At 38.7% G+C, this 23,168-nt stretch overlaps 1 protein-coding gene across 1 annotated transcript in view; it reads right to left on the bottom strand.

Moving 5' to 3' along the window:
- Positions 1-23,168, bottom strand: part of CSMD1 (CUB and Sushi multiple domains 1) — a 1,848,896-nt gene that overhangs the window by 152,341 nt on the left and 1,673,387 nt on the right. Inside the window, exons 43-47 of the mRNA XM_088832674.1 lie at positions 18,108-18,296; positions 12,225-12,402; positions 10,179-10,324; positions 9,329-9,409; positions 8,147-8,260 (exon numbers count right to left, since the gene is read on the bottom strand). Of these exons, the coding sequence (XP_088688800.1) occupies positions 8,147-8,260; positions 9,329-9,409; positions 10,179-10,324; positions 12,225-12,402; positions 18,108-18,296 (708 nt within the window). The remainder of the gene's footprint in view (positions 1-8,146; positions 8,261-9,328; positions 9,410-10,178; positions 10,325-12,224; positions 12,403-18,107; positions 18,297-23,168) is intronic.

Below are 23,168 nucleotides of genomic sequence, written 5' to 3'. Positions count from 1 at the left end.
ACTAACAGAAATTAAACACAAAGAGAAAATATTAAAAGCACCTGGGAAAAGCAACAAGTAACATACAAGGGGATCTCCATAAGGATAACAGCTGATCTTTCAATAGAAAGTCTTCAGGCCAGAATGGAATGGCAGGACATAATTAAAGTGATAAAAGAGAAAAACCTACAACCAAGATTACTATATCCAGCAAGGATCTCATTCAGATATGAAGAAGAAATAAAAAGCTTGACAAAGAAGCAAAAGCTGAGGGAATTCAGCACCACCAAATCAGCTCTTCAACAAATGCTACCGGATTTTCTCTAGAGAGGAAACACAGAAAAGGTTTATAAAATTGAACCCAAAACAACAAAGTAAATGGCAATGAGATCATACTTATCAATAATCACCTTAAATGTAAATGGGTTAAATGCTCCAACAAAAGACAAAGACTGGCCAAATGGGTACAAAAACAAGACCCTATATATGTTGCCTACAAGAGACCCACCTCAAACCCTGGGACACAGACTGAAAAGCGAGGGGCTAGAAAAAGATATTTCATGCAAATAGAGACCAAAAGAGAGCAGGGGTAGCAATACTCAAATCAGATAAAACAGACTTTGAAATAAAGACCATACTAAAGAAGGACACTCGGAGAAGGCAATGGCAAGCCACTCCAGTACTCTTGCCTAGAAAATCCCATGGATGGAGGAGCCTGGTGGGCTGCAGTCCATGGGGTCACTAAGTCGAACACGACTGAGCGACCTCACTTTCACTTTTCACTTTCATGCATTGGAGAAGGAAATGGCAACCCACTCCAGTGTTCTTGCCTGGAGAATCCCAGAGACAGAGGAGCCTGGTGGGCTGCCGTCTATGGGGTCGCACAGAGTCAGGCACGACTGAAGCGACTTCGCAAAGAAGGACACTACATAGTAATGATCAAAGGATCAATCCAAGAAAAACATATAACAATGATAAATATATATACACCCAACATAGGAGAACTTCAATACATAAGGCAAATGCTAATAAGTATGAAAAGGGAAATTAAAAGTAACACTATAATAGCGGGGGACTTTAATGCCTAACTCACACCTATGGATATGAACCAAACAGAAAATTAGCAAGGAAACACAAGTTTTAAATGACATATTGGGCCAGTTAGACCTAATTGATATCTACAAGGCATTTCACGCTAGAACAATGGATTTCACCTTTTTTTCAAGAGCACAGGAACATTCTCCAGAATAGGTCACGTCCTGCATAATAAATCTAGCCTTGGTAAATTTAAAAATATTGAAATCATTTCAAACATCTTTTCTGATCACAATGTTGTAACATTAGATGTAAATTGGTGGGGGGAACTATAAAAAACACAGACATATGGAGGCTAAAAAACATGCTCCTCAATAACCAACAGATCACAGAAGAAATCAAAAAGGAAATCAAATATGCACAGAAATAAAAGAAAATGAAAACACAACAACCCAAAACCTATGGGATTCAGTAAAAGCAGTGCTAAAAGGAAAGTTCATAGCAATACAAGCTTACCTCAAGAAACAAGCGAAACATTAAATAACTAACCTAACTTTACACCTAAAGCAACTAGAAAAAGAAGAAATGAAGACCCCCAAAGTTAGTAGAAGGAAAGAAATCATAAAAATCAGAGGAGAAATCAATGAAAAAGAAACAAAGGTGACTAAAACAAAAATCAACAAAACTTAAAGATGGTTCTTTGAGAAGCTAAATAAAATAAAGAAACCATTAGCTAGACTCATCAAGAAAAAAAGGGGGAAGAATCAAATCAATAAAATTGCAAATGAAAATGGAGAAATCACAACAGACAACAAAGAAATACAAAAGTCACAAGAGACTACTATTAGTAACTATACGGCAATAAAATGTATAACTTGGAAGAAATGGATGAATTCCTAGAAGAGTATAACCTTCCAAAACGGAACCAGGAAGAAACAGAAAATCTAAACAGAGACACCACAAGCACAGAATTGAAACTGTAATAAAAAAATCCTCCAACAAACAAAATCCCAGGACCAGATTGCTTCACAGGTAAATTCTACCAAAAATTTCGAGATGAGCTAACACCTATCCTACTCAAACTCTTCCAGAAAATTGGAGTGGAAGGTAAATTCCCAAACTCATTCTATGAGGCCACATCACCCTTTACCAAAACCAGACAAAGATGCTACCAAAAAAGAAAACTACAGGCCAATATCACTGATGAACACAGAAGCAAAAATTCTCAACAAAATTCTAGCAAACAGAATTCAATTACATGTTAAAAAGATCATGCACATGACCAAGTGGGTTATGCCAGGGATGCAAAATTCTTTAATATTCACAAATCAATCACTGTGATACACAGCATTAACAAACTGAAAGATAGAAACCATATGATTATCTCAATAGATGCAGAGAAAGCCTTTGACAAAAATCAACAGCCATTTATGATAAAAAAAAAACTCTCCAGAAAGTAGGCATACCTCAAAACAATAAAAGCCATCTACGACAAACCCACAGAAAACATTATCCTCAATGGTGAAAAATTGAAAACATTTCCTCTAAAGTCAGGAACAAGACAAGGGTGCCCACTCTCACCATTACTATTCAACATAGTTTTGGAAGTTTTACCACAGCAGTCAGAGAAGAAAAACAAATAAAAGGAATCCAGATTGGAACAGAAGTAAAACTCTCACTGTTTGCAGATGACATGTTCCTCTACATAGAAAACCCTAAAGATATCTCCAGAAAATTACTAGCACTAATCAATGAATATAGTAAAGCTGCAGGATATAAAATTAATACACATAAGTCCCTTGCATTCCTAACACTAACAATGAGAAAATAGAAAGAAAAATTAAGGAAACAACCCCATTCACCATTGCAACAAAAATAATAAAATACTTAGGAATAAATTTACCTAAGGAAACAAAGGACCTATATATAGTAAACTATAAAACACTGATGAAAGAAATCAAAGACACACAAATAGATGGAGAAATATACCATGTTCATGGATCGGAAGAATCAATATAGTGAAAATGTGTATACTACCCAAAGCAATCTATAGATTCTATTGAATCTCTATCAAGCTACCCATAGTATTTTTCAGAGAACTAGAACAAATAATTTCACAATTCATATGGAAACACAAAAAAATCTCTAAAAGCCAAAGCAACCTTAAGAAAGAAGAATGGAACTGGAAGAATCAACCTGCCTGACTTCAGACTACACTACAAAACTACAGTCATCAAGAAATTATGGTACTGGCACAAAGACAGAAATATAGATCAATGGAACAAACTAGAAAGCCCAGAGATGAACCCATGCACCTATGGACACCTTATCTTTGACAAAGGAGGTGATAATATACAATGGAGAAAAGACAATCTCTTTAAGAAGTGGTGCTGGGAAAACTGGTCAACCACATGTAAAAGAATGACACCAGTTTGAACTGTGGTGCTGGAGAAGACTCTTAAGAGTCCCTTGGACTGCAAGGAGATCCAACCAGTCCATTCTAGAGGAGATCAATCCTGGGTGTTCACTGGAAGGACTGATGCTAAAGCTGAAACTCCAATACTTTGGCCACCTCATGCGACGAGTTGACTCACTGGAAAAGGCTCTGATGCTAGGAGGGATTGGGGGTGGGAGGAGACAGGGATGACAGAAAATGAGATGGCTGGATGGCATCACCGACTCGATGGACATGAGTTTGAGTGAACTCCGGGAGTTGGTGATGGACAGGGAGGGATGGTGTGCTGTGATTCATGGGGTCGCAAAGAGTCAGACACGACTGAGCGACTGAACTGAACTGAACTGAACTGAAGAACACTTTCTAACACCATACACAAAAATAAACTAAAAATGGATTAAAAAAAGATCTAAATATAAGACTAGAAACTATAAATCTCCTAGAGGACAACATAGGTAGAACACTCTCTGACATAAATCACATCAGGATCCTCTATGACCCATCTCCCAGAGTAATGGAAATAAAAGCAAAAATAAACAAATGGGACCTAATTAGATTTAAAAGCCTTTGCCCAATGAAGGAAACTATAAGCAAAGTGCAAAGACACCCTTCAGAATGGGAGAAAACAATAGCAAATGAAACAACTGACAAAGAATTAGTCTCCAAAATATACAAGCAGTTCATGCAGCTCAACACCAGAAAAATAATGACCCCAAAAGAAGAAATACAGATGGTTAACAAACACATGATGCGCAACATCACTCATTATCAGAGAAATGCAAATCAAAACCACAATGAGGTACCATCTCAAGCTGGTCAGAATGGTTGCCATCAAAAAGTCTACAAACAATAAATGCTGGACAAGGTGTGGAGAAAAGGGAACCCTCTAACACTGTTGGTGGGAATGCAAACTAGTATAGCCACTATTGAAAACAGTGTGGAGATTCCTTAAAAACCTGGAAATAGAACTGTCAAAAGACAGCAATACCACTGCTGGGCACACACATTGAGAAAACCAGAATTGAAAGAGACACATGTACCCCAATCTTCATCATAGTACTGTTTACAATAGGTGGACATGGATGCAACCTAGATGTCCACTGGCAGATGAAGGATAAGAAAACTGGTACATACACACAATGGAGTACTACTCAGCTATTATAAAGAACATGTTTGAATCAGTTCTCACGAGGTGGATGAAACTGGAGCCTAATATACAGAGTGAAGTAAGTCAGAATGAAAAACACAAATACAGTATATTAACACAAATATATGGAATTTAGAAAGATGGTAATGATGACTGTATATGCAAAACAACAAAAGAGACACAGATATAAAAAGCAGACTTTTGGACTCTGTGGGAGAAAGCGAGGGTGGGATGATTTGAGAGAATAGCACTGAAACATGTATATTATCATATGTGATATAGATGACGTGTCCAAGTTCAATGCATGAAGCAGGGCACTCAAAGCTGGTGTACTGGGACAACCCAGAGGGACTGGATGGGGAGGGAGGTGGGAGGGGGGTTTGGGATGGGAGGACACATATACCCCATGGCTGATTCATGTCAATGTATGGCAAAAACCACCACAATGTTGTAAAGTAATTAGCCTCCAATTAAAATAAATAAATAAATTAAAAATATTGATGGAAAGGTCAAAACAAAAGGAGAGGTCCCTGGGAACCTCTGAGGGTTATCAACCCTGATTGATAACCGGTCAGTCAGAAGCACAGGTGACAACCTGGACTTGGTATTGGCCTCTGAGGTGAGGTTTGTTCTGTATGACTAAGCCTCTAACCCTGTGGGATTTGACATTATCCTAGGTCAAGAGTTCAGGATGGAGTTAAACTTTGGGACACTCAGCTGATGTCCAAGGAAAATGAGAGAACTGCTTGGCGATGGCGAATAACATTCCAGACCCTCATTTATTATTTTTTTTTCTAAATTAAGGTAAGTATCCAACAAGGTAATATTTACCTGCATAAAATGTGCACTTTCAAGGAATAATTTATTCACCTCATTCCCAAGGAACAATCACCCTAAAATGGTGACAATTTTCAAAGCAAAACTTCTAAAAGTGTGGTTACAAAACTTGAAGAAGTAGGACTCATAACTAGTGCAATTTGTCATCAAGAATTTATTGGAGGATTGAGCCCAATCAAACAACAGAAAAGTATTGGAAGAAAAATGATAATTAAGTGTTTAAGTACTTGGTAGAAGACGTCAATGTCCCTACTTCCTTTTTTAAATAAGGAGGTGTTCAGGGAATGACAGATAAGAGAACTCAGTTCATTTTAAACAAATTTACTGCTGAAGAGAATCAGAAGAGAACTAAGCCATCCTGTGTAGTAACTGCTGTGAGTTCAGAGGGCCTGGGGACCTATGACCTGAGTACAGAGATCCCGTTTTGTTAGCCGGACACTCCCCGCAAATGTGTGAGAGCAGAAGTACCAATAATTTAGAGAATGACGCACTCGTGTGTGGGTGTACTGTATTCCTGACCTGTCATGAAATAATTGCAATTAAGTGGAAACTAGGTTAATCATGGGGCAAATGACAGAATGGAGACACTTTCCCTGTTTTTGAAGGAGCATATTAAATAAAGACTTGAGTTTTTCTTCGTTAATCAGTTAAGCCCACCTTTGCTTAAAATCACCTATTCTGATAAATTTTTAAGGCTGTGTTTGGTGGGATTAAAATGGGCCTTAAACATCTGAAGATTTACTTCAGTTAATTTCTATATAAAATGGCAAAAGATGAACATTTTATCCTCATCACTCCACCACCTTGAGAAATAAATCCACTGTTGCTAATGTAACATAGTCTTAACACTGGTTTTCCAGGGGAAAAAAGTTACTTCAGGGTCCTGACTTAGCACCTCCCATGAGACCCCCCAGCTTCTAAGCCGCAGCAAGAGGCAGGGTCTCAGTGACACCATGATCACAGGGTCAGCTAGAGTTTAAAGCCAGAGGCAGACAGAGTGAGGGGATCTCCCCTGCCTGCCCCCTCGGAGTTTCCCATGCCCACTGGCTCCCACAAGGGTGCAGTTACAAAGTATATTTTTCTCAGAAATTATCTAAGTTACCTTGGTTATTTAATAATAATTCATTCCAGATTTTCCCCAGATGGTGGAAATCATTTCCTTCTGTAAGGGTGACTAAAGTCTGCCTCATTAGCAATGAAAATGCATCAAGTTACCAGATATTCTGGAAGAATCAATTCATGGGCTTAACATTTGCAAAATCAATACTATTGCAGTGCAAAGAAAATTGCCTTTTACAGGGTAGATAATTAGCACTATAAGATGCTTAGAATTAATTTAATATTTATTTCATCTTTATACCAGTTTCCTAAACAATGCAGACAAATGATCCTCCTCATTACACATATAATGCCCAGAGGATTAGTGTCTTAACCAAGATCACTAGATAATCAAACCTAGACTATAGGTTTTCTCTTCCTACATTCTGACTTTTTATATGTTTCACTATCCCTCGTGAATGATAACATTCAAATTCTCTGAAAGAACTGGGAATGGGGTAAGTTCCATTCTTTAAAGGAAAGGGAAAGTGAAAGTCACTCAGTCCTGTGCAACTCTTTGTGACCCCATGGACTATACAGTCCACAGAATTCTCCAGGCCACAATACTGGAGTGGGTAGCCTTTCCCTTCTCCAGGGGATCTTCCTAACCCAGGGATCGAATGCTGGTCTCTTTCATTGCAGGTGGATTCTTTACCAGCTGAGCCACAAGGGAAACCCAAGAACACTGGAATGGGTAGCCTATCGCTTCTCCAGCGGATCTTCCCAACCCAGGAATCGAACCAGGGTCTCCTGTATCGCAGGTGGGTTCTTTACCAACTGAGCTACCAGGGAAGCCCCTCTTAAAAGGAAGTAAATGTGATTGTGATTTTGAAGTCACAAAATAAAGTCTGTCTTAATTTGGGAAGCTTTCTGATAGGCAAACCAATCATATTTTTGACTTACATTGAGACATTTTAGCTTATTTATGTTTTTTAAAAAATCTTTTTTCCTTTCAATAAAACTTGAAAGTGACACCTTTAAAAGTTTTTTAAGTGATCTAATTATATACAAATCAACTGAATCAATAGATTTTCTTCTGCTATTGTGTATTATCTGTTATTACACATGGGTCAGAGATATGAAACACACATTATATGAAACATATGTGCATTTCAATGTCTCTATATTTTACAGAACATAGTAAACACTAGATAATTTTATGCATTCTTTTATGCCAAAGAATTCAGAGGGAAATATAGTAATGCCTGCAATTTGCCTAGAAGATATCAGAAATATTGATTATGCAGTACTTTAATATATGAATAGAAAGAGAGGAGACAGGTGACAAAGGGTGTGCAGGAAACATTAATGGTGCAACCTTGGTGATGGATATTAGTTTTAAAGATTTTCAACTTTGCCATATGTTTGAAAATATTACTCACAGACTGTTGGGAAACAGCAAGAAGTCTTATTTGATTTAGTTTTGATTTTGTACAGCTAGCTAAAAGAGAAGGGTAATTTAAATTGCAAGAGAATCATAACACAGAGACAAATTCAGATGCATACAAAGAAATTCAGATGCATACAAGTTCAAACCATTAAAGCAATACAATGTTCCATATGGAACAAGCATATTTTTAGCACAAACTTCATACCTTCACATGTCGGCAGGGAACCTTCAAACTGTAGCTGGGAGCTGAGTTTACAGGTCAGTGTGTCCATCCCAGACAGTGTGTACCCAGGGTGGCACTGGTACTTCACGAAGTCTCCTGAAAGAGTCCACATGCATACTTGGCAATTCTGTCTCCATGACACATGCAGTGTGTGAATGTTATTAAACATGTGTGACACTCAAGTTGATGTGCAAGCCACTTCTGAACCATGACTGATATTCATGCTCAGTCTACTTAGTGAAATAGTGTCATTTTTAGTTCTTAATTTATAAAATGCTCTCTTTAAATGTAACCAGTATTTCTACAGAGATTATGGAGCAGTTTTTCTTCTCTGACTGGTATGTCTATGTTCACTCCCTTTCCCCTGTGATTACTAATTAAAAGGAAAGAAAGATGAAAGAAGGAAAGAAAGAGAAGGGATTCAGAGGCTTGGGACTGAAGGCTGTATAAGAGAATGTCTTTAATGCAACCATAGAGGGCTACAAAATGACCTTGGTCTAATTAGCACAATGTTCTCATCAACTAAGCCATCAGGAATAGAGCAGAAACTGGTCACATGGTTTGACCACCACTATAAAACAGGGTGTGACACAGGACTGGGTATTTGTAATTGAGACTGAGAAATCCTTTGTCCCAGTAACTTGTTGGCCAATATATGCCACAGTAGGTTTCTTAATGTGGCCTGATGGTTATTTAATGAAATAGACCACTAATTTAAAATGAAAAAACAGAATTTCTAAATAGTATAATTCCATATATTCACCAATTACATTCCAGTTTCAAGGAAAGGTCAATGTTAGACTAACCATTATTTCAGCCACAAAAGACTTTCTTCTTCTGGTGTAACAAAATGGTTCCCTAACTAAACACAAACATCTGCTTAAGTCTGTGTCTGAAAACTGCTTTTAGGAGAAAAATACAAACTGGTAAGTGATGTAGCAGGAAAATGTGCTCAAAATAGCTAAAGCAAAATTTAAATGGAAAAAAAATCATGGAGATGAAGAAATAAAAACATATTTATTCAATTCATGACCAATGTGTATCTCTCTCTAGGAAAGCTTTAGGAATATTTCTGCCAAACATTCATCAACTTGGCTATTTACTGCAGTTGCATGGGTGTAAAAAACCTGTGTTGAGCTGATGTTGTAACAACGAAAACATTACCTATTTCAAAATCCTCATCCTCTGTAAGCATTTCTGCCTGTGGAACTGCTGGGGGAGGCTGACATTTCTTGAGCTGAAATGCTACATGGTTTATATAAAAAAAAATAAGTGAAATTACATTTGATGAATAAACAAAAATCTTACAAAAAACATCTCTCTTGTGTTGTACAAAGCTTAAGTCTAGGAAAATATCTATATTTGTAAATTATAGTTTTACTAAAGTCTCGAGCTTCAAATGCTTACAGAATCAAAAGGGAAAAGTACACCATTCAAAAAAAAATTATGATGTTTAAATAGAAACACATTACATATATTTGGAATTCTGCAGGAGAAATGGTTCATGCTGGTTCCACATCCATATCGGGATCTGACATCATCTTCCTCGGTCTCTTGTCCTGAGGATCTGCATGTGGCAGTCCTCAAGAGAGATAAGTGACCAGTAATGCTTTTCCCCAAGCTATTTAGTGTTCATTCTCAACATCAGTAGAGATTCGCTTTGCCCCATCTAAAATTACATGACATTCACTATCGAGGTTCATCTGGAGACAGAGATGAAGAAATCTCTGAAAGCTACTAAATGTATTTCCATGGTCTCCATATCAGAGTTTCACATACAATACGCTTATCCTGGGGGCAAATCCAAGATAAACTATAAAAGAGATGTGAAGTCGTAAATATGTAAGTAAGACAAAGGAATCACAGGAACCTCAGCATGAAATGTGAGAAAATCCTATAGGCTTTCAGTTGACAGAAACATGGAACTTTAGCTGTAAACAAAGTTTATGTCAATCCTATGAGAAAAGTCAGCTAGGATTCTCTGCCGTCATCAATGGAGTGAAAATACACTGACCGTGAAAATTGAGGACGAAGAAACCTCCATTTGAAAAGTCACTGTGAAATTTGAGCAGGACTTGGTTGGTGGAGCTGTATGCTGTCTCCAGGGCGGTGTTCCCACTGAAAACCCCCAACTGTGGAGAATTCTGATCAGGACCGTCCCTGGGAAAGAGAGGAGGAGCCCTCTAAATAGAAAGCTTCCAGTTACAGCTTAAATTTGCAACCGTTTTCTTCTGATTGCTGGGCTCTGTCCTGGTGAAAGATGATGGTCTGACCCCAGGATCCAGCTGAAAAGCCTGGTCTTCAAACAGCAGCTTAGGGATCCCTTGTTCCTCCTGCACCTGACCTTCTCAGAGGTGTTTTTGAGACACGGTCACATTTATTCTAGTGACGTTAGTACCACTTATCAGCTTGCTTTCAAATGTTCCCATTTTAAAGTCTAAATTCAGGGTGTCTCTTTAATTATAGGTGAGATTTATGGAGCACTTATGACTGAATTGAAATATTAAAAAAAAACTGAATAAAATATTACCATCTTCTAGATTCCGTGTTTAGAAATACTAAGATGTTTAATATTCATAGGTGACTACACTCCACTTGTCTCATGAATGTTCAGAGGACAAGAACTCCTTCCGCTGCTGGAGGGAGATCTTGGTCCTATTGCTAAATCTGATTAATCTGGGTAAACCTGCTGATATTATAGTGTGGCTTTTCATTTCAGTGTCGTTTGACTGTCTTGCTTTGCTTCATAGGTCAACTTAACATTTCAGGTACTCCATTTCTGCTCATTGCCACAACACAGGTTCTGTCCCCCGATCTCTCCTCCTCACCACTCCCAGAGTTATTTCTATAGCCTCACAGGCCAGTCTCCTATCTTATCCAGCTGACCTGCCCCCCTACACAATAATAAGGGGTATTCTGCATCTAGGACCTGGTCCTATAATTCTTCTTATGACTCTAAAGTGAATCCGTGTTGCTCTAGGATTAAGCCCCAAATCCATAACATGATTTATGAGGTCCTGTATGGTCTGCCCAGCTTACCTGGCCAGGTCACCTCTTCTCTCTTCCGTGCTCTCCCAAGATATCAGCCACATCACACCCGGGGCCTCCCAGTGCCTGCAACTCACCTGTTCTCTTGCCTCAGAGAATTTCCAATGGCTAAAACAACCCCTGCAGTTACAACAACTTTACCAATACACACACACTCTGCCTTGTTAACTGTGATTATGCTTGAGTTTTCAGGGCATTTTATTCCTAAAGCATATCCAACTTATTCCAAATCTGGGCTGTGCCCCAATGGTAAGCTCTACTCTTCCCATCATATTTTGTCATTCCCATTTCCCCATAAATTCTCACCTCCAAAGGCAATGGTAGAAATAGTCATTCCTATAGACATGAACATTCAGTGAAGGAGAGTTTAGGTTAACTTACCCAGGCCACATGGCTCATTAGATGGGGAGCTAGGGCTACCTCCCCCTCAGCATCCCCTACACAGCCTGTGGTAGGGAAGGCGGAGGTGGGTGGGGGAAGTTCTGCAAGGTTTATAAAGTACAGAGAGAAAGCTGTGTGTAATCATTTCTTCAATACTTCCAGAAGCATCAAATTATTATAAGCAAAGGGTCCAAACAGCTTTTCTTTAAGAAAAAAAAAAAAAAGATTTATACTTGAAAATGAAAAAGAAGAGAAGGAATTCCTAAGTGGCCCAGTGGCGAGGACTCAACTCTTTCACTGAAAAGGGCCCAGGTTCAATCCCTGGTCAGAGAACTAAGATCCCAAAAGCTATGTGATATGGCCACAAAGATAAATAAAAATTAAAACAAGAAATAAGCATGAAAAATAAAATACTTTTGGGATATTCTCCTCTATCTAGAGTAATCCTGAATGTATCTACCATGTAGCATGGTACATGAGGTTTATTCTATCTCTAGATTTAGTTGGTAAATTTCTGTTTTGACATCTACCTAACTACTCCATCTCTAAATAGACAGAAGTGACATGTAAGTGGTTACAAGAACGATTTATCACAAGGACAGATCGGTGTTTTCAGGAAAGGTTCTCATACCAAACCGCGATGTAGTCATTGACAGCTTCCGTCTGCAGCAAGGTGAAGTTGATGTAGACGCCATGGCCGGGCGGCACTGAGATGAGCCAAATGCAGTCCTTCAGGATGGGGTACTCATCTGGAAACCCGGGAGAATAGATGGTCCCGTTCTGAGATGTCACATTATATCCACAAGGAGCTGAGAAGGAAGCCAAGAAAAATCAAGCCCAACACAGTCCACTTTAAAAAGATACAGTGAGACGTTTATCAGTCTCTAAAGTCCCTTAGCTGAGATTTTCCTGCTAAGAAATAATTGTGAAATATCCCTCAGCAACTACTTTGTCAAAATAATTCCCCTCAAGTCTTAAAACCTTGGAAGAATTTTACTTCTAAGCTACCTTATCTAAGTTTTTAACATATTCTCCAAACATTCAAAATCCCCTCAGGATAAATTGACTTCCACATAATTAAAAGGAGAAAGAAAAAAAAAAACCTTAGTCAGTAGTCTCCTGAGACTGAGCTAATAATTCATTGGACTATCTGATGCAAGGGATTGATTATGTTGAAATTTTGTGTGAATATTTAACTGAAAAATAATTTTTTTTGTTTTAAGTGAGATTTCTAAAGCTTATTTAAAACGCCTAAAAGAGAAGCAGCTGAGTCTATCTGCCTTGAAACAAAGACCTTATAAATTCTCCTGAGATCTATACCTAGAGAAAGGAGACAAAATTTTGTAAGTGAAATTTTATAGAAACACTTCCACATCTCATCCACTACCAACGATGTGAAAAATCTCTACAATACCCAGAGTCCATTTTTATTTTACTTAATAAAGTGGTCATCACTCTTGCCATAGAAATTCTTTTGTTTTATTTTTGGAAAAATGAAATGATCATACATGAGCAGATAATCCAAACTATATTCTTTAATTCACATCATGGTAGAAATATATCAAAGTCGTAGACAAGTAGACATTTTAATCAAATTAAAAGCCAGTAGATGCTGTAAGAAGGTCTGTTACTAACATGAATCTTATCAGGCTTTCAAATATTTGCCATAAAAGGTATAAAATTTAGGTGGAATGAATAAGCCAAGGTACATTTTTTTAAAGGTTCAAAAACAATTTAAAATGATGACTGATGAGATATCAAGAAGCCAAAGTAACCATACAGATGCTCACTGATTTCAAAGTAGACAGAAAATGTACCAGTGTCAAGTAGATTGACTTAGTCTGAATTTGGGGTAAATTTATTTAAAGGCGCTGTGCAGAACATTTTACAAGTATTATAGCATAACTGTAAGTGGGGTTTGCAGACAGATATACCTTGACCTGTAAGCTAGCAAAATATAATATACAGATACCTATAATCTGTAAAAATAGGGCCAGAAGTCACGCTGGAGTCACAGCAAGTGACTACATGGTGATCCCTGGAGATGCCATACTTCTTCTTAGCTGCAAACATCATGTCCTCATTCACCTGTGTGAATAGCTCTTGTGCTTTTCTCCTATTTTTCTGGCAGGTGAACTGGTCCCTTTCTCAAAACTCAACTCAAATGTCACCACCTCCTGACAGCCTTTCCTGGTGGCTGTGGTCTGGATACTTGTCCCTGGGCTATAGTTCATGGTCAGCCATTCTTCACCATTTGACTGTCAGCAACTAGAAGTCAGGGACGATATCCACAGCCCCATCAAACCTCCTCTCATCAATCCCATTGCCTGGCTCAGATCTCAATAAACAACAGACACCAAATAATTAAGGGGTTGGAAATGACTGAGACAATGAAGAGAAAACACTTAAAGCATGTGTTGAAGCCACTGGCTGACATATCTCATGTGTGACTTGAAGTTATTCATTATGTATTGATTTATAACTCTAAATTTCCCTTCAGCATTTTGACTTTTTAATTTGCATCTTATTAAAGTATAGTACCCTTCCCATGAGGAGGGGGAAGAAACAGAACAAACAAAAAACATGGTGTCCACCTCTTAAAAGGCAAAATGATATGGTTATTTTCTTCATAAAACACATTCTGATATTCTTTAGGACACTTAGTATATTTGCGATGATATATCTATGATATTCAAATAACAAATCCTTTTACTCCTATATTCAATGAGTGTTTATTGAGAGTCTGTTATGTACCAGGCAGCTTGGCTGAGCTGGGGCTAGAGCAGAGAACCATGCTCACCGCATCCCTGCCTTTCAGAGCTTGCTGTATTTATTCAGCATAGTGATGAAGGAGATGTTAAAAGCTAAATAAGTATGAAGTTTGACTTGTGTGATAATACTCTCAATGCACTTAAAACATTTTCTCAAGGCAAAATCCTATATTCTACAGAGGAAGATGGAGGGCCCTAAAAAGACATAATGAGTAAAGCTGCCCCTCCCTTTCCCCTGGTCCAGCACCTTCTCCCAGAGGCTTTCCCCTCAACTTTGTGGCACCAAAGCTGTATTTTGATTTCCACATCCCAGCGGCATCTCAGGGATCTCTGCAGCAACAGGGACCTGCGATCCCGCTCAGCAGGAAATGCACCCACTCCCATCCTCTCCCTGAGGGTAAGGGTCAAAGAGGCCCCTCCAGTGGAGAACAGCCAGCAAGCCCAGCAAGGGGGAACATCTGGGCACAGAAGGGTCCCTGCACCACCTGCAACCACAAGTACTTCCCAGCTTCTCACCTGTCTGCCCAGGAGCCTGGTCCAGCAGTAGGGGCAGGCAGCCAGGCAGCCAGGAGAGAGACCATAGAACATGAGAGCATTACACACTGCACTTCACAACTGGGGGCCACACAGATGGCATCCCTCCTCCACAACAGGACCAGAGAGCCAACATAGGCAATCCCTTCACACACATGAATAAACACTGCAATAGTGGCATTTATCATATTAGGTAGTTAGAATAGGAAAAAGGAGTCCAGAATGGCGGTGGCTAAAAGACAAGGAAGGGAAAAACTTGCAAAAATAGAACAAAGGAAGGTCTGAGGAATGGAGTGAGGACCTCAGGTAGAACAAACAGCACTTCTGGCTAGCCCAATTTACATAGGGCAGGCCCGGCTGGGAGGGGGAGGGAGGACATACAAAGAGGAGCCAAACAGCTCGGGGTCTCTCTCTCTTCTCTTTGCATCTTTTGGGTCATTATGCCCTCACACTTCGAGGATGTATTTTCCTTTCTTTTCTAAATAAAACTGAGGTGTAACACGGAGCTACAACACTGGTCCATCCGAGGGCTGTGACATTGGTCTGTCCAAGAGCTGTAATGCTGGTCCATCGCTTCAAATTTTTGTTGTGACGAGACAGAACCAAGGAAATTACACACTCTCCCAACAATAATAAGAAATACATTTTTGATCTTCCACCCTGTTCTTGGCACAGAACTCATAAAACCCTTAGAATTTACAAAGTGATTAAAAAAAAAAAGATCAAATTGTCTTTTGTTATTCAAAACAAGACACTTTCAACCACACCTGAGTTTATGTTAATGAAGAAATTAGGAAATCTGAAGCCTTGGGGCTAGTTTCAAGGGGAACCAGCCTCAGATTGGAGGTTCAGCCCCACCCTCACCTCAGAAACAGAAAGAAGAAAAGAAAGTCCATTTAATCACCAACCTGAGGGCCTTTGGTTTTAAAAGAATATTCCCTGGTTACTTTTATTTTTTTAGAATTTAATCTAATATTGTTGTTGTTGTTCAGTCGCCCAAAATTGTCCGACTCTTTGCCACGCCATGGACTTCAGCATGCCAGGCTTCCCTGTCCTTCACCAACTCCCAGAGCTTGCTCAAACTCATGTCTATAGAGTTGGTGATGCTATCCAATTGTCTCATCTTATGTTGTCCCCTTTTCCGCCTGCCTTCAATCGTTTCCAGCATCAACATATTTTCCAGTGAGTCAGTTCTTGGCATTAGGTGGCCAAAGAACTGGAGTTTCAGCTTCAACATTGGTCTTTCCAATGAATATTCAGGGTTGATTTCCTTTAGGATTGACTGGTTTGATGTCCTTGCTGTCCAAGGGACTCTCAAGAGTCTTCTCCAGCACCACAATTTGAAAGCATCAATTCCTCAGCACTCAGCCTTCTTTATGGTCCAACTCTCACATCCATTCATGACAACTGGAAAAACCATAGCTTTAACTAGATGAATCTTTGTGGGCAAAGTGATGTCTCTACTTTTTAATATGCTGTCTATATTTGTCATAGCTTTTCTTCCAAGGAGCAAGTATCTGTCTCCCTTGGGTAACTTTTGTCTTTTCTGTTATAAAGCACAATTGTGAGTAGATCTCTTACTGGGTTCTGTGAGCCTACCACCTTCAGGGTGGCTGTGGTCCTGGGACTTTTATGTGGCACCAGGAGTCCTGGGCAGTCTTGGGTGTCTGCAGGATTTTAGCTTCATGGTTTTGCCAACTCTGATTAATATTCTGCATCATATATCATACAAAAAGATATATTTTATTAACATCACACTGACAAAATCATTCTAAATGGGCAGTTATTTTCATGTTGGAAAGTTGGACTTGAAAAAGCAATGAAATTTAATTAAATATTTAATTCTATTTTTTATATAGAGCCAAGGAGTTTCCTACTTAGATATGAATTCAAAGAATTCAGGAAACAACTACAAGTAAAAAGGGATTTCAGTCCTAACAATTCAAAGCAATTTATACATAAAAACATATGAATTTTTTAAATGGTGAGTAGTTTTTAAAGTGTTTTAATAAAAATATCAGATATCCCACTGCTATTGTTAGTTTTATAAAATGATTTTTAAATGCTGTTTTAAGTTATTAAATCTGTGGTTGATTAAAATTACTATTTATAAAACACAGCAAATGTTTTTCTTTTATAGTTGTTTACATAATGATAAAGAATAGAAACGTACAGGTGCAAAATATCATTTAAAAATTCTACCTATATGCGCTTTTTTAAAAACTTCTACAGTAGAAATTGAAACACAGCTGGATACCTTTCCCTTTTTTGCCCCTGGGATATAAGTATTTAGCATTTCAAAGGTCCACAGAGTTGGTAATTTCATTATATTTTCATTCAGAGATACTGTATTTATAATGTTAGAATATTAGGTTTACAGCAAACTTTTCTATTTCATATGAATTCTTCAAAAACAAAGTACTTGAAATATTTAACTTAAAGTTGTAGAAATTTCAAAGTCATAGTAAAAATCAGATAGTCAAATAGAAGCTTTGAAGAATGACTTCTGCTCAGACAAGGATATTCACTGAATGTAGATCCTCCTTGATGTCATTCCCATCACCTGATTCCAACACTTCCAAGAAACCCTGATCCTCAAGCACCATCCTAGGACACTACTTCATTTCCCTGCTAGGATGTCTTTGCTAACACTGCTTCTTCTCTCTGGGATGGTCTCTGTCTCTGAGTAGCAAAATAGTACGTGCCATTCAAATCTAACTACAAAAATGAAGTCAGTTTTCTGAGATACCAAATCAGTGTGATTATTGTAAAGTTAAACAACAAAAAAGTATCTAGGGTAAGATACACACTCAATACCCCTCTAATCCAAAATTTGATGGAACCACTGTAAAAGCCAAACACAGCTCTAACCATGAAGATAATACCCTCAATCACTTCCCCAGCAATCACCGTCTTTTGTACCTTCAGTCATCAAAACACTCCTTGTGCCTGATTTTGCACAATAAATATTCGTGTTTATTATTTTGCTAACCTTATAATCTCCTTGAAGGCAAGGACTTTCCATTTTTTTAAAACTGACTGACATATGATGCATTCCTGAAATATTAAGTAGAATGAGTTTAATATAATAGATTCCCAATAAAAATTGGTTGAACAAATTAGTGAATTCCTGAATGCATTCATTTAATATTTCATGCACCATTATACATGTGGAAAATGAAACTGTTTAAGAAAAGTCATTAACCCACCGTCACATCTTGGAAAAGGGTAGTTCCAGTTTCTGTTGATCCCATGCTGACAGGTGAGCACTGGGTGGCCAATTAAAATGTACCCAGGATAGCACTCAAAAGATATTGATTGTCCCACACTGTAGTCAGAGTTGATCATATACCCATTCTGGAAAGGTGGTGGGTCAGGGCAGTTCTGTAATTCATAGGCTGAAACAGACAGAAACAAGCACATAAATAAGAAGTGCAATTAGTCTGGAATTTAGAGGAGGAATAGGATGACATACAGCTTCTTAGCATGAACTTTTTAGATGTAAATTTTATGAAATCTTTACTAAGATACCCATTATCATCCAATCACATCACTTCATGGTAAATAGAAGGGGGAAAAGTGGAAGCAGTGACAGATTTTATATTCTTAGTCTCCAAAATCACTGCTGATGGTGAATTCAGCCAAGAAATTAAAAGATGCTTGCTCCTGGGAAGGAAGGTAAGGAAGCTAAGACAAACCCCAAAACAGCATATTAAAAAGCAAAGGCGTGATGCCAACAAAGGTCCATCTAGTCAAAACTATGGTTTTTCCAGTAGTCATGTATGGATATGAAAGCTGGACCATAAAGAAGGCTGAGCAGCAAAGAATTGATATTTTCAAATTGTGGTGCTGGAGAAGACACTTGAGAGCCCCTTGGACTGCAAGGAGATCAAACCAGTCCATCCTAAAGGCAATCAACCCTGAATATTCATTGGAAGGACTGACACTGATACTGAAGTCCTTCTATACTTTGACCACCTCATGTGAAGAGCCGACTCATTGGAAAAGACCCTGATGCTGGGACAGGTTGAGGGCAGGAGGAGAAGAGGATGATAAAGGATGAGATAGTTGGATGGCATCACCGACTCAATGGACAGGAGTTTGAGCCAACTCTGGGAGATAGTAAAGGACAGGGAAACCTGGTTCGCTGCAGTCCACAGTCACAAGGAGTTAGACATGACAGCAACTGAACAACAACAACGATATAAAACAGTACTTATTATTAGTAGTATAATCATAAGAATTTGCATTTATTGAAGGTATATGTGCACTTTAGAAGTTATATGGTACATACTAAAAATAAATTTGACAAGGCATACCTTGGGAAGAAAACATATGAGAGGAATTTAATCAAAACAAGAAGTGCAGACAAACAAAAAGTGCTTGTAAAGAATGTCAGGTGAACACAGAGCTAACAATTTTCTTTTAATTTAAAAGAAAATTATCCCAGCTCTCCTACCCAAGTGCTTCTAACTAGAAAACACGTTATTGTTTTGTTTAGTTCAATTAGTGTTCAGTGCAAATAAAATAAAATAAATTCATTCCATTTTCTTAGTTTTTTTTCCTTAAAAAATAGTGCAGTGTCATTCCTAGCCATTACTACCAGTACAATCTTTTATTTGTTTATTTAAGCTTCCCCTGTTTTAACTATACCATGTGGCCTGTGGGTCTCCGTCCCCCAATCAGGGAGTGAACCCCTGGGCTCTAGCAGTGAAAGCACAGAGCCATAACCTCTGGGCCACCAGGGAACGCCCCAGCACAACCTTTCTATAATGTGTAGTTTGCCGTGTTTGTTTACTGTGCTCCATCACCACATCTTCTGTGCTCTGTCGAACGCATGGTTTCCCTCCTCGAGATACTGCTGTTTGAGTCTCACATTACCTTACAGACAAGTGCTCAGAAAACGAACAGAGACCCCCATGGTGTGTTCCAGCTATCAGCCAGTTTCCTTCTTTATTGTACGCTTTTCCACTGGGGTCAGCAGCTTGTTCTCATTCTTGTTTTACTCAAAATACAGTGAGCTCTGTTGGTGAAATGAGTCCTCTAATAAATACATCATATAGGGCTGCTAATAATAAACTTAAAAAGTAAAAACTATCAAAAATGGATTTCCAGTTTTCATGGGACAAAAATCAAATAAAACCTTGTTTACCATCACTCCATCCTTCCCAGGAGATTCTGTTTATGCTCTAGTGGGGCTCTGGGGGTATTGATATAAGAACCAGTTATCATGGTACATTATAAAGGAGGTAACAGGTAACAGAGATTCCAGATGAACTGTCGTGTAAAACAGCATTTAACACAGATTCACACACACTTTCCACATGTTCATCACACATGCTAATAACAAGTCCCACGATGCATTTCCCTACACATTATGTGGTTTGTGGCATAATTTAAGAAAGACATTTCAAGTTCTGTTTAGGGATGTACGAAATTAGCCTATGTATGAAATCATCTAACATCTGTGAAAGGGATTGAAAATGGAAGTTTACGTTGCCTTTAGTAGTCCCATGATAATAAGTCCAAAAACTCTGGGTTACCCTTGATTAGAAGAAAGATATTTTTTTTCTTTCTTTTTTTTAATGGTATCAACACAGCTTTCCTGTATGGTGATTAAAGGGCATTAGAAGAGAGAGAGAGAGAATACCAGCCCAGGTAGGCAGGACTATAGTTTTTATTACCTACTCATAGACTGAGTAAAATAAAAATAATGTATTGAGTGTCTTCTTGTTTAGTAGCTAAGTTGAGTCTGACTCCTTTGCAACCCCATGGACTGCAGCTCACCACACTCCTCTGTTCAAGGAATTTTCCAGGCAAGAATACTGGAGTAGGTTGCTATTTCCTTCTTCCCGACCCAGGGATTGATGATGTGTCTCCTGTGTCCGCTGCATTGGCAGGCAGACTCTTTGCCACTGCATCACCAGGGAAGCCCTGTATTGAGTGTCTGCTATGTTATAAATGGAAACTAGTCAGAAGTGGATCCTGCTTTCACAAAGCTTACATTCTATTTAGGGAAACAGACACAAATAAATCAACATGTTGGTAATTACATAAAATAACTAAGTTGTATAAACTGTTGTTAAAGAAACACACAAGGACTAAAATAAAGGTTGTGGGGGAAGCCAGGATGGAGGTTTAAGTGAGGGTGATCAAAACCTGCTTCCTTGAACAAGTAGCCGTAAACTTGAGATCTGAGTGAGGAGAAGATACAGCCAAGTAATAACTGAGAAAGGAAGACCTTTCAGCAGAGGGAGCAGCAGGGGCCCAAGGACATAGGAAGTCGGGTCTCTGAGACGAGGCAGGGGTCAAGGAGAGGATCCTGGGGGTCATCATCCCAGCGTGCCCATCCTGTTCACAGTCAACAGCCCTCACGAGGGAGAACCTTGCAAAGAATTGGGCCAGGCCACAGAAGGGAAATTAGGACACGCTTCTCAAGTGGACACAGACATGGTTTTAAAAACTAGGACCCAATCTTCATCTCACAAATCGTATCTTCCAGGTGGAAAAAAAAAAATACAAAACCCACAGCTCATTTCAGTGTTTTCTTAAGATTTTGCAATCCCAAATAATTCTGTTTTTAGTTGTGAATATTTCACTAACTATGCATATTAGCAACACTATTTTCAAGTCTTTTTCTAAATCTCATATTTAATGGAGTCCTTCACTATTCGAATATCACTAACAATATTTCCAAATTCTTAATTGATAGGTCACAAGTCACACACACTTTCTCTATTATTTTTAAATGTCCCAAAGTTTGACTCATGGTCATAAATATTGATTGACAGGACTCTTTTTAAGTAAATACAAAGAAGTAATAAAAATGATTTGCTAGTATGCTAAAAATACATTTTGGAAGGATTCCCATTGCATGCAGTTTAGTACAGGTGCAGGAGACTGTGTGTTACCTGCATTGTCCATATCCATGTACCTCTGAACACCTGTGATACCGCCATGTGCCTGGACCTCTGGGCTTGGGGGTGGAGAACAGCTCAACCAGGGATCAGAATCCTTATCTAAGCACGACTTTGTTGATCTACACTCATCACTCATGGTGAAATCATTAACTGCCATAACTCATTTTTATAACATGAAATGTTTTAACTTGAGAAAAAAAAAATCAACTAAGAGAGAAAAAGAAAGACCACTTCACTGGACTTTGATAAGAAAGTGACTTCTAGCATAAAAGAGAGGTAAAAATCACCATTTCAGACAAGTTCTGTTTCAATTGAAGGCCATTGAGTCCTTCATACATTTCATATATTTTTCAGACACTTCTATATTTGACAACTCACAAAGACTTTATGTGAGGTGTTATTCAGTATTTCTAAAAGATTTGTGGTATGATATATCACTTAAAAGTTGAAATAGAAAGAGAATTATCAACCAACAGAGAAACAGGTTTCTGAAGTACAGATAAGAGTCTTGAGGTAGTTCTGCAAAATGGCAGAGACCTTGGAATGTGTTGCAAGGGAGCCCTGGGACTGAGTTAGACCTGTGTCTCCCATCTGATGGACCCTGGATGTGGACCAAACCACTTTCATTCTGGGAGGCTCCTTCCTTCATTTATGAAAGGAGAACAACTATGCCTATCTGATCTACAAGAATTAACAATGATGACAAATGCAGTGAACATGGTTGGTATGCATTAACTGCGTAAGGTTAAATCTTAACTATAAGAAATGTCTGGTTTCTATGATAAAATATGTTTCATTGCTCAAGATATAGCACTCAAGCCTCTTCTCTGATAGAGGTAGACTCAGGAGGGAGAAGCCAGTTCTAATACTAGGAATTGGTGTGAACTACTAAGAAAGAGCCTTGTTACAAGGAGGAGAGACTGCAGTTAGCATCAAGGTCCACACTGTATATGACCTTGAAACCCCTTTCACGTCCTCAGCTTCGTCTCAGTGAAAAGATTGACCTGGTCCAGAAGTGACTAGAGTCATGCTGCAGTCCATGGAATTTCTCAAGTGCACACGCACACAGGATCACCAGAGTCCCAATGGGTCTGTTGTCATGACTAGGATGACACATCACTGCCCTCTGAAATGAAGGCACATTCCTAGCTCTCATTTTTAAGGCAGATTGGCCACCTAAATATTCTTTATTGCTCATGTGAATTCCTTGGTCGCCAAACCTACTGGTGCTGTCCACCTACATCACTGTGAAGGCTGCAGTCAACCCCATACCTTTCAGGCTGCCCAAAGGCTCCCCCAGAGGACAGGTCACCAAATTGCTTGCTCACAGTGGCAACTACAACTGTCTTG

Source organism: Moschus berezovskii, chromosome 26 (assembly GCF_049115385.1).
Source record: "Moschus berezovskii isolate FMDL1 chromosome 26, NW_MosBer_1.0, whole genome shotgun sequence".
Taxonomy (NCBI): Eukaryota; Metazoa; Chordata; class Mammalia; order Artiodactyla; family Moschidae; genus Moschus; species Moschus berezovskii.
The sequence above is the reverse complement of the archived record's forward strand: the minus strand, read 5'-3'. Positions and strand labels throughout refer to the sequence as shown.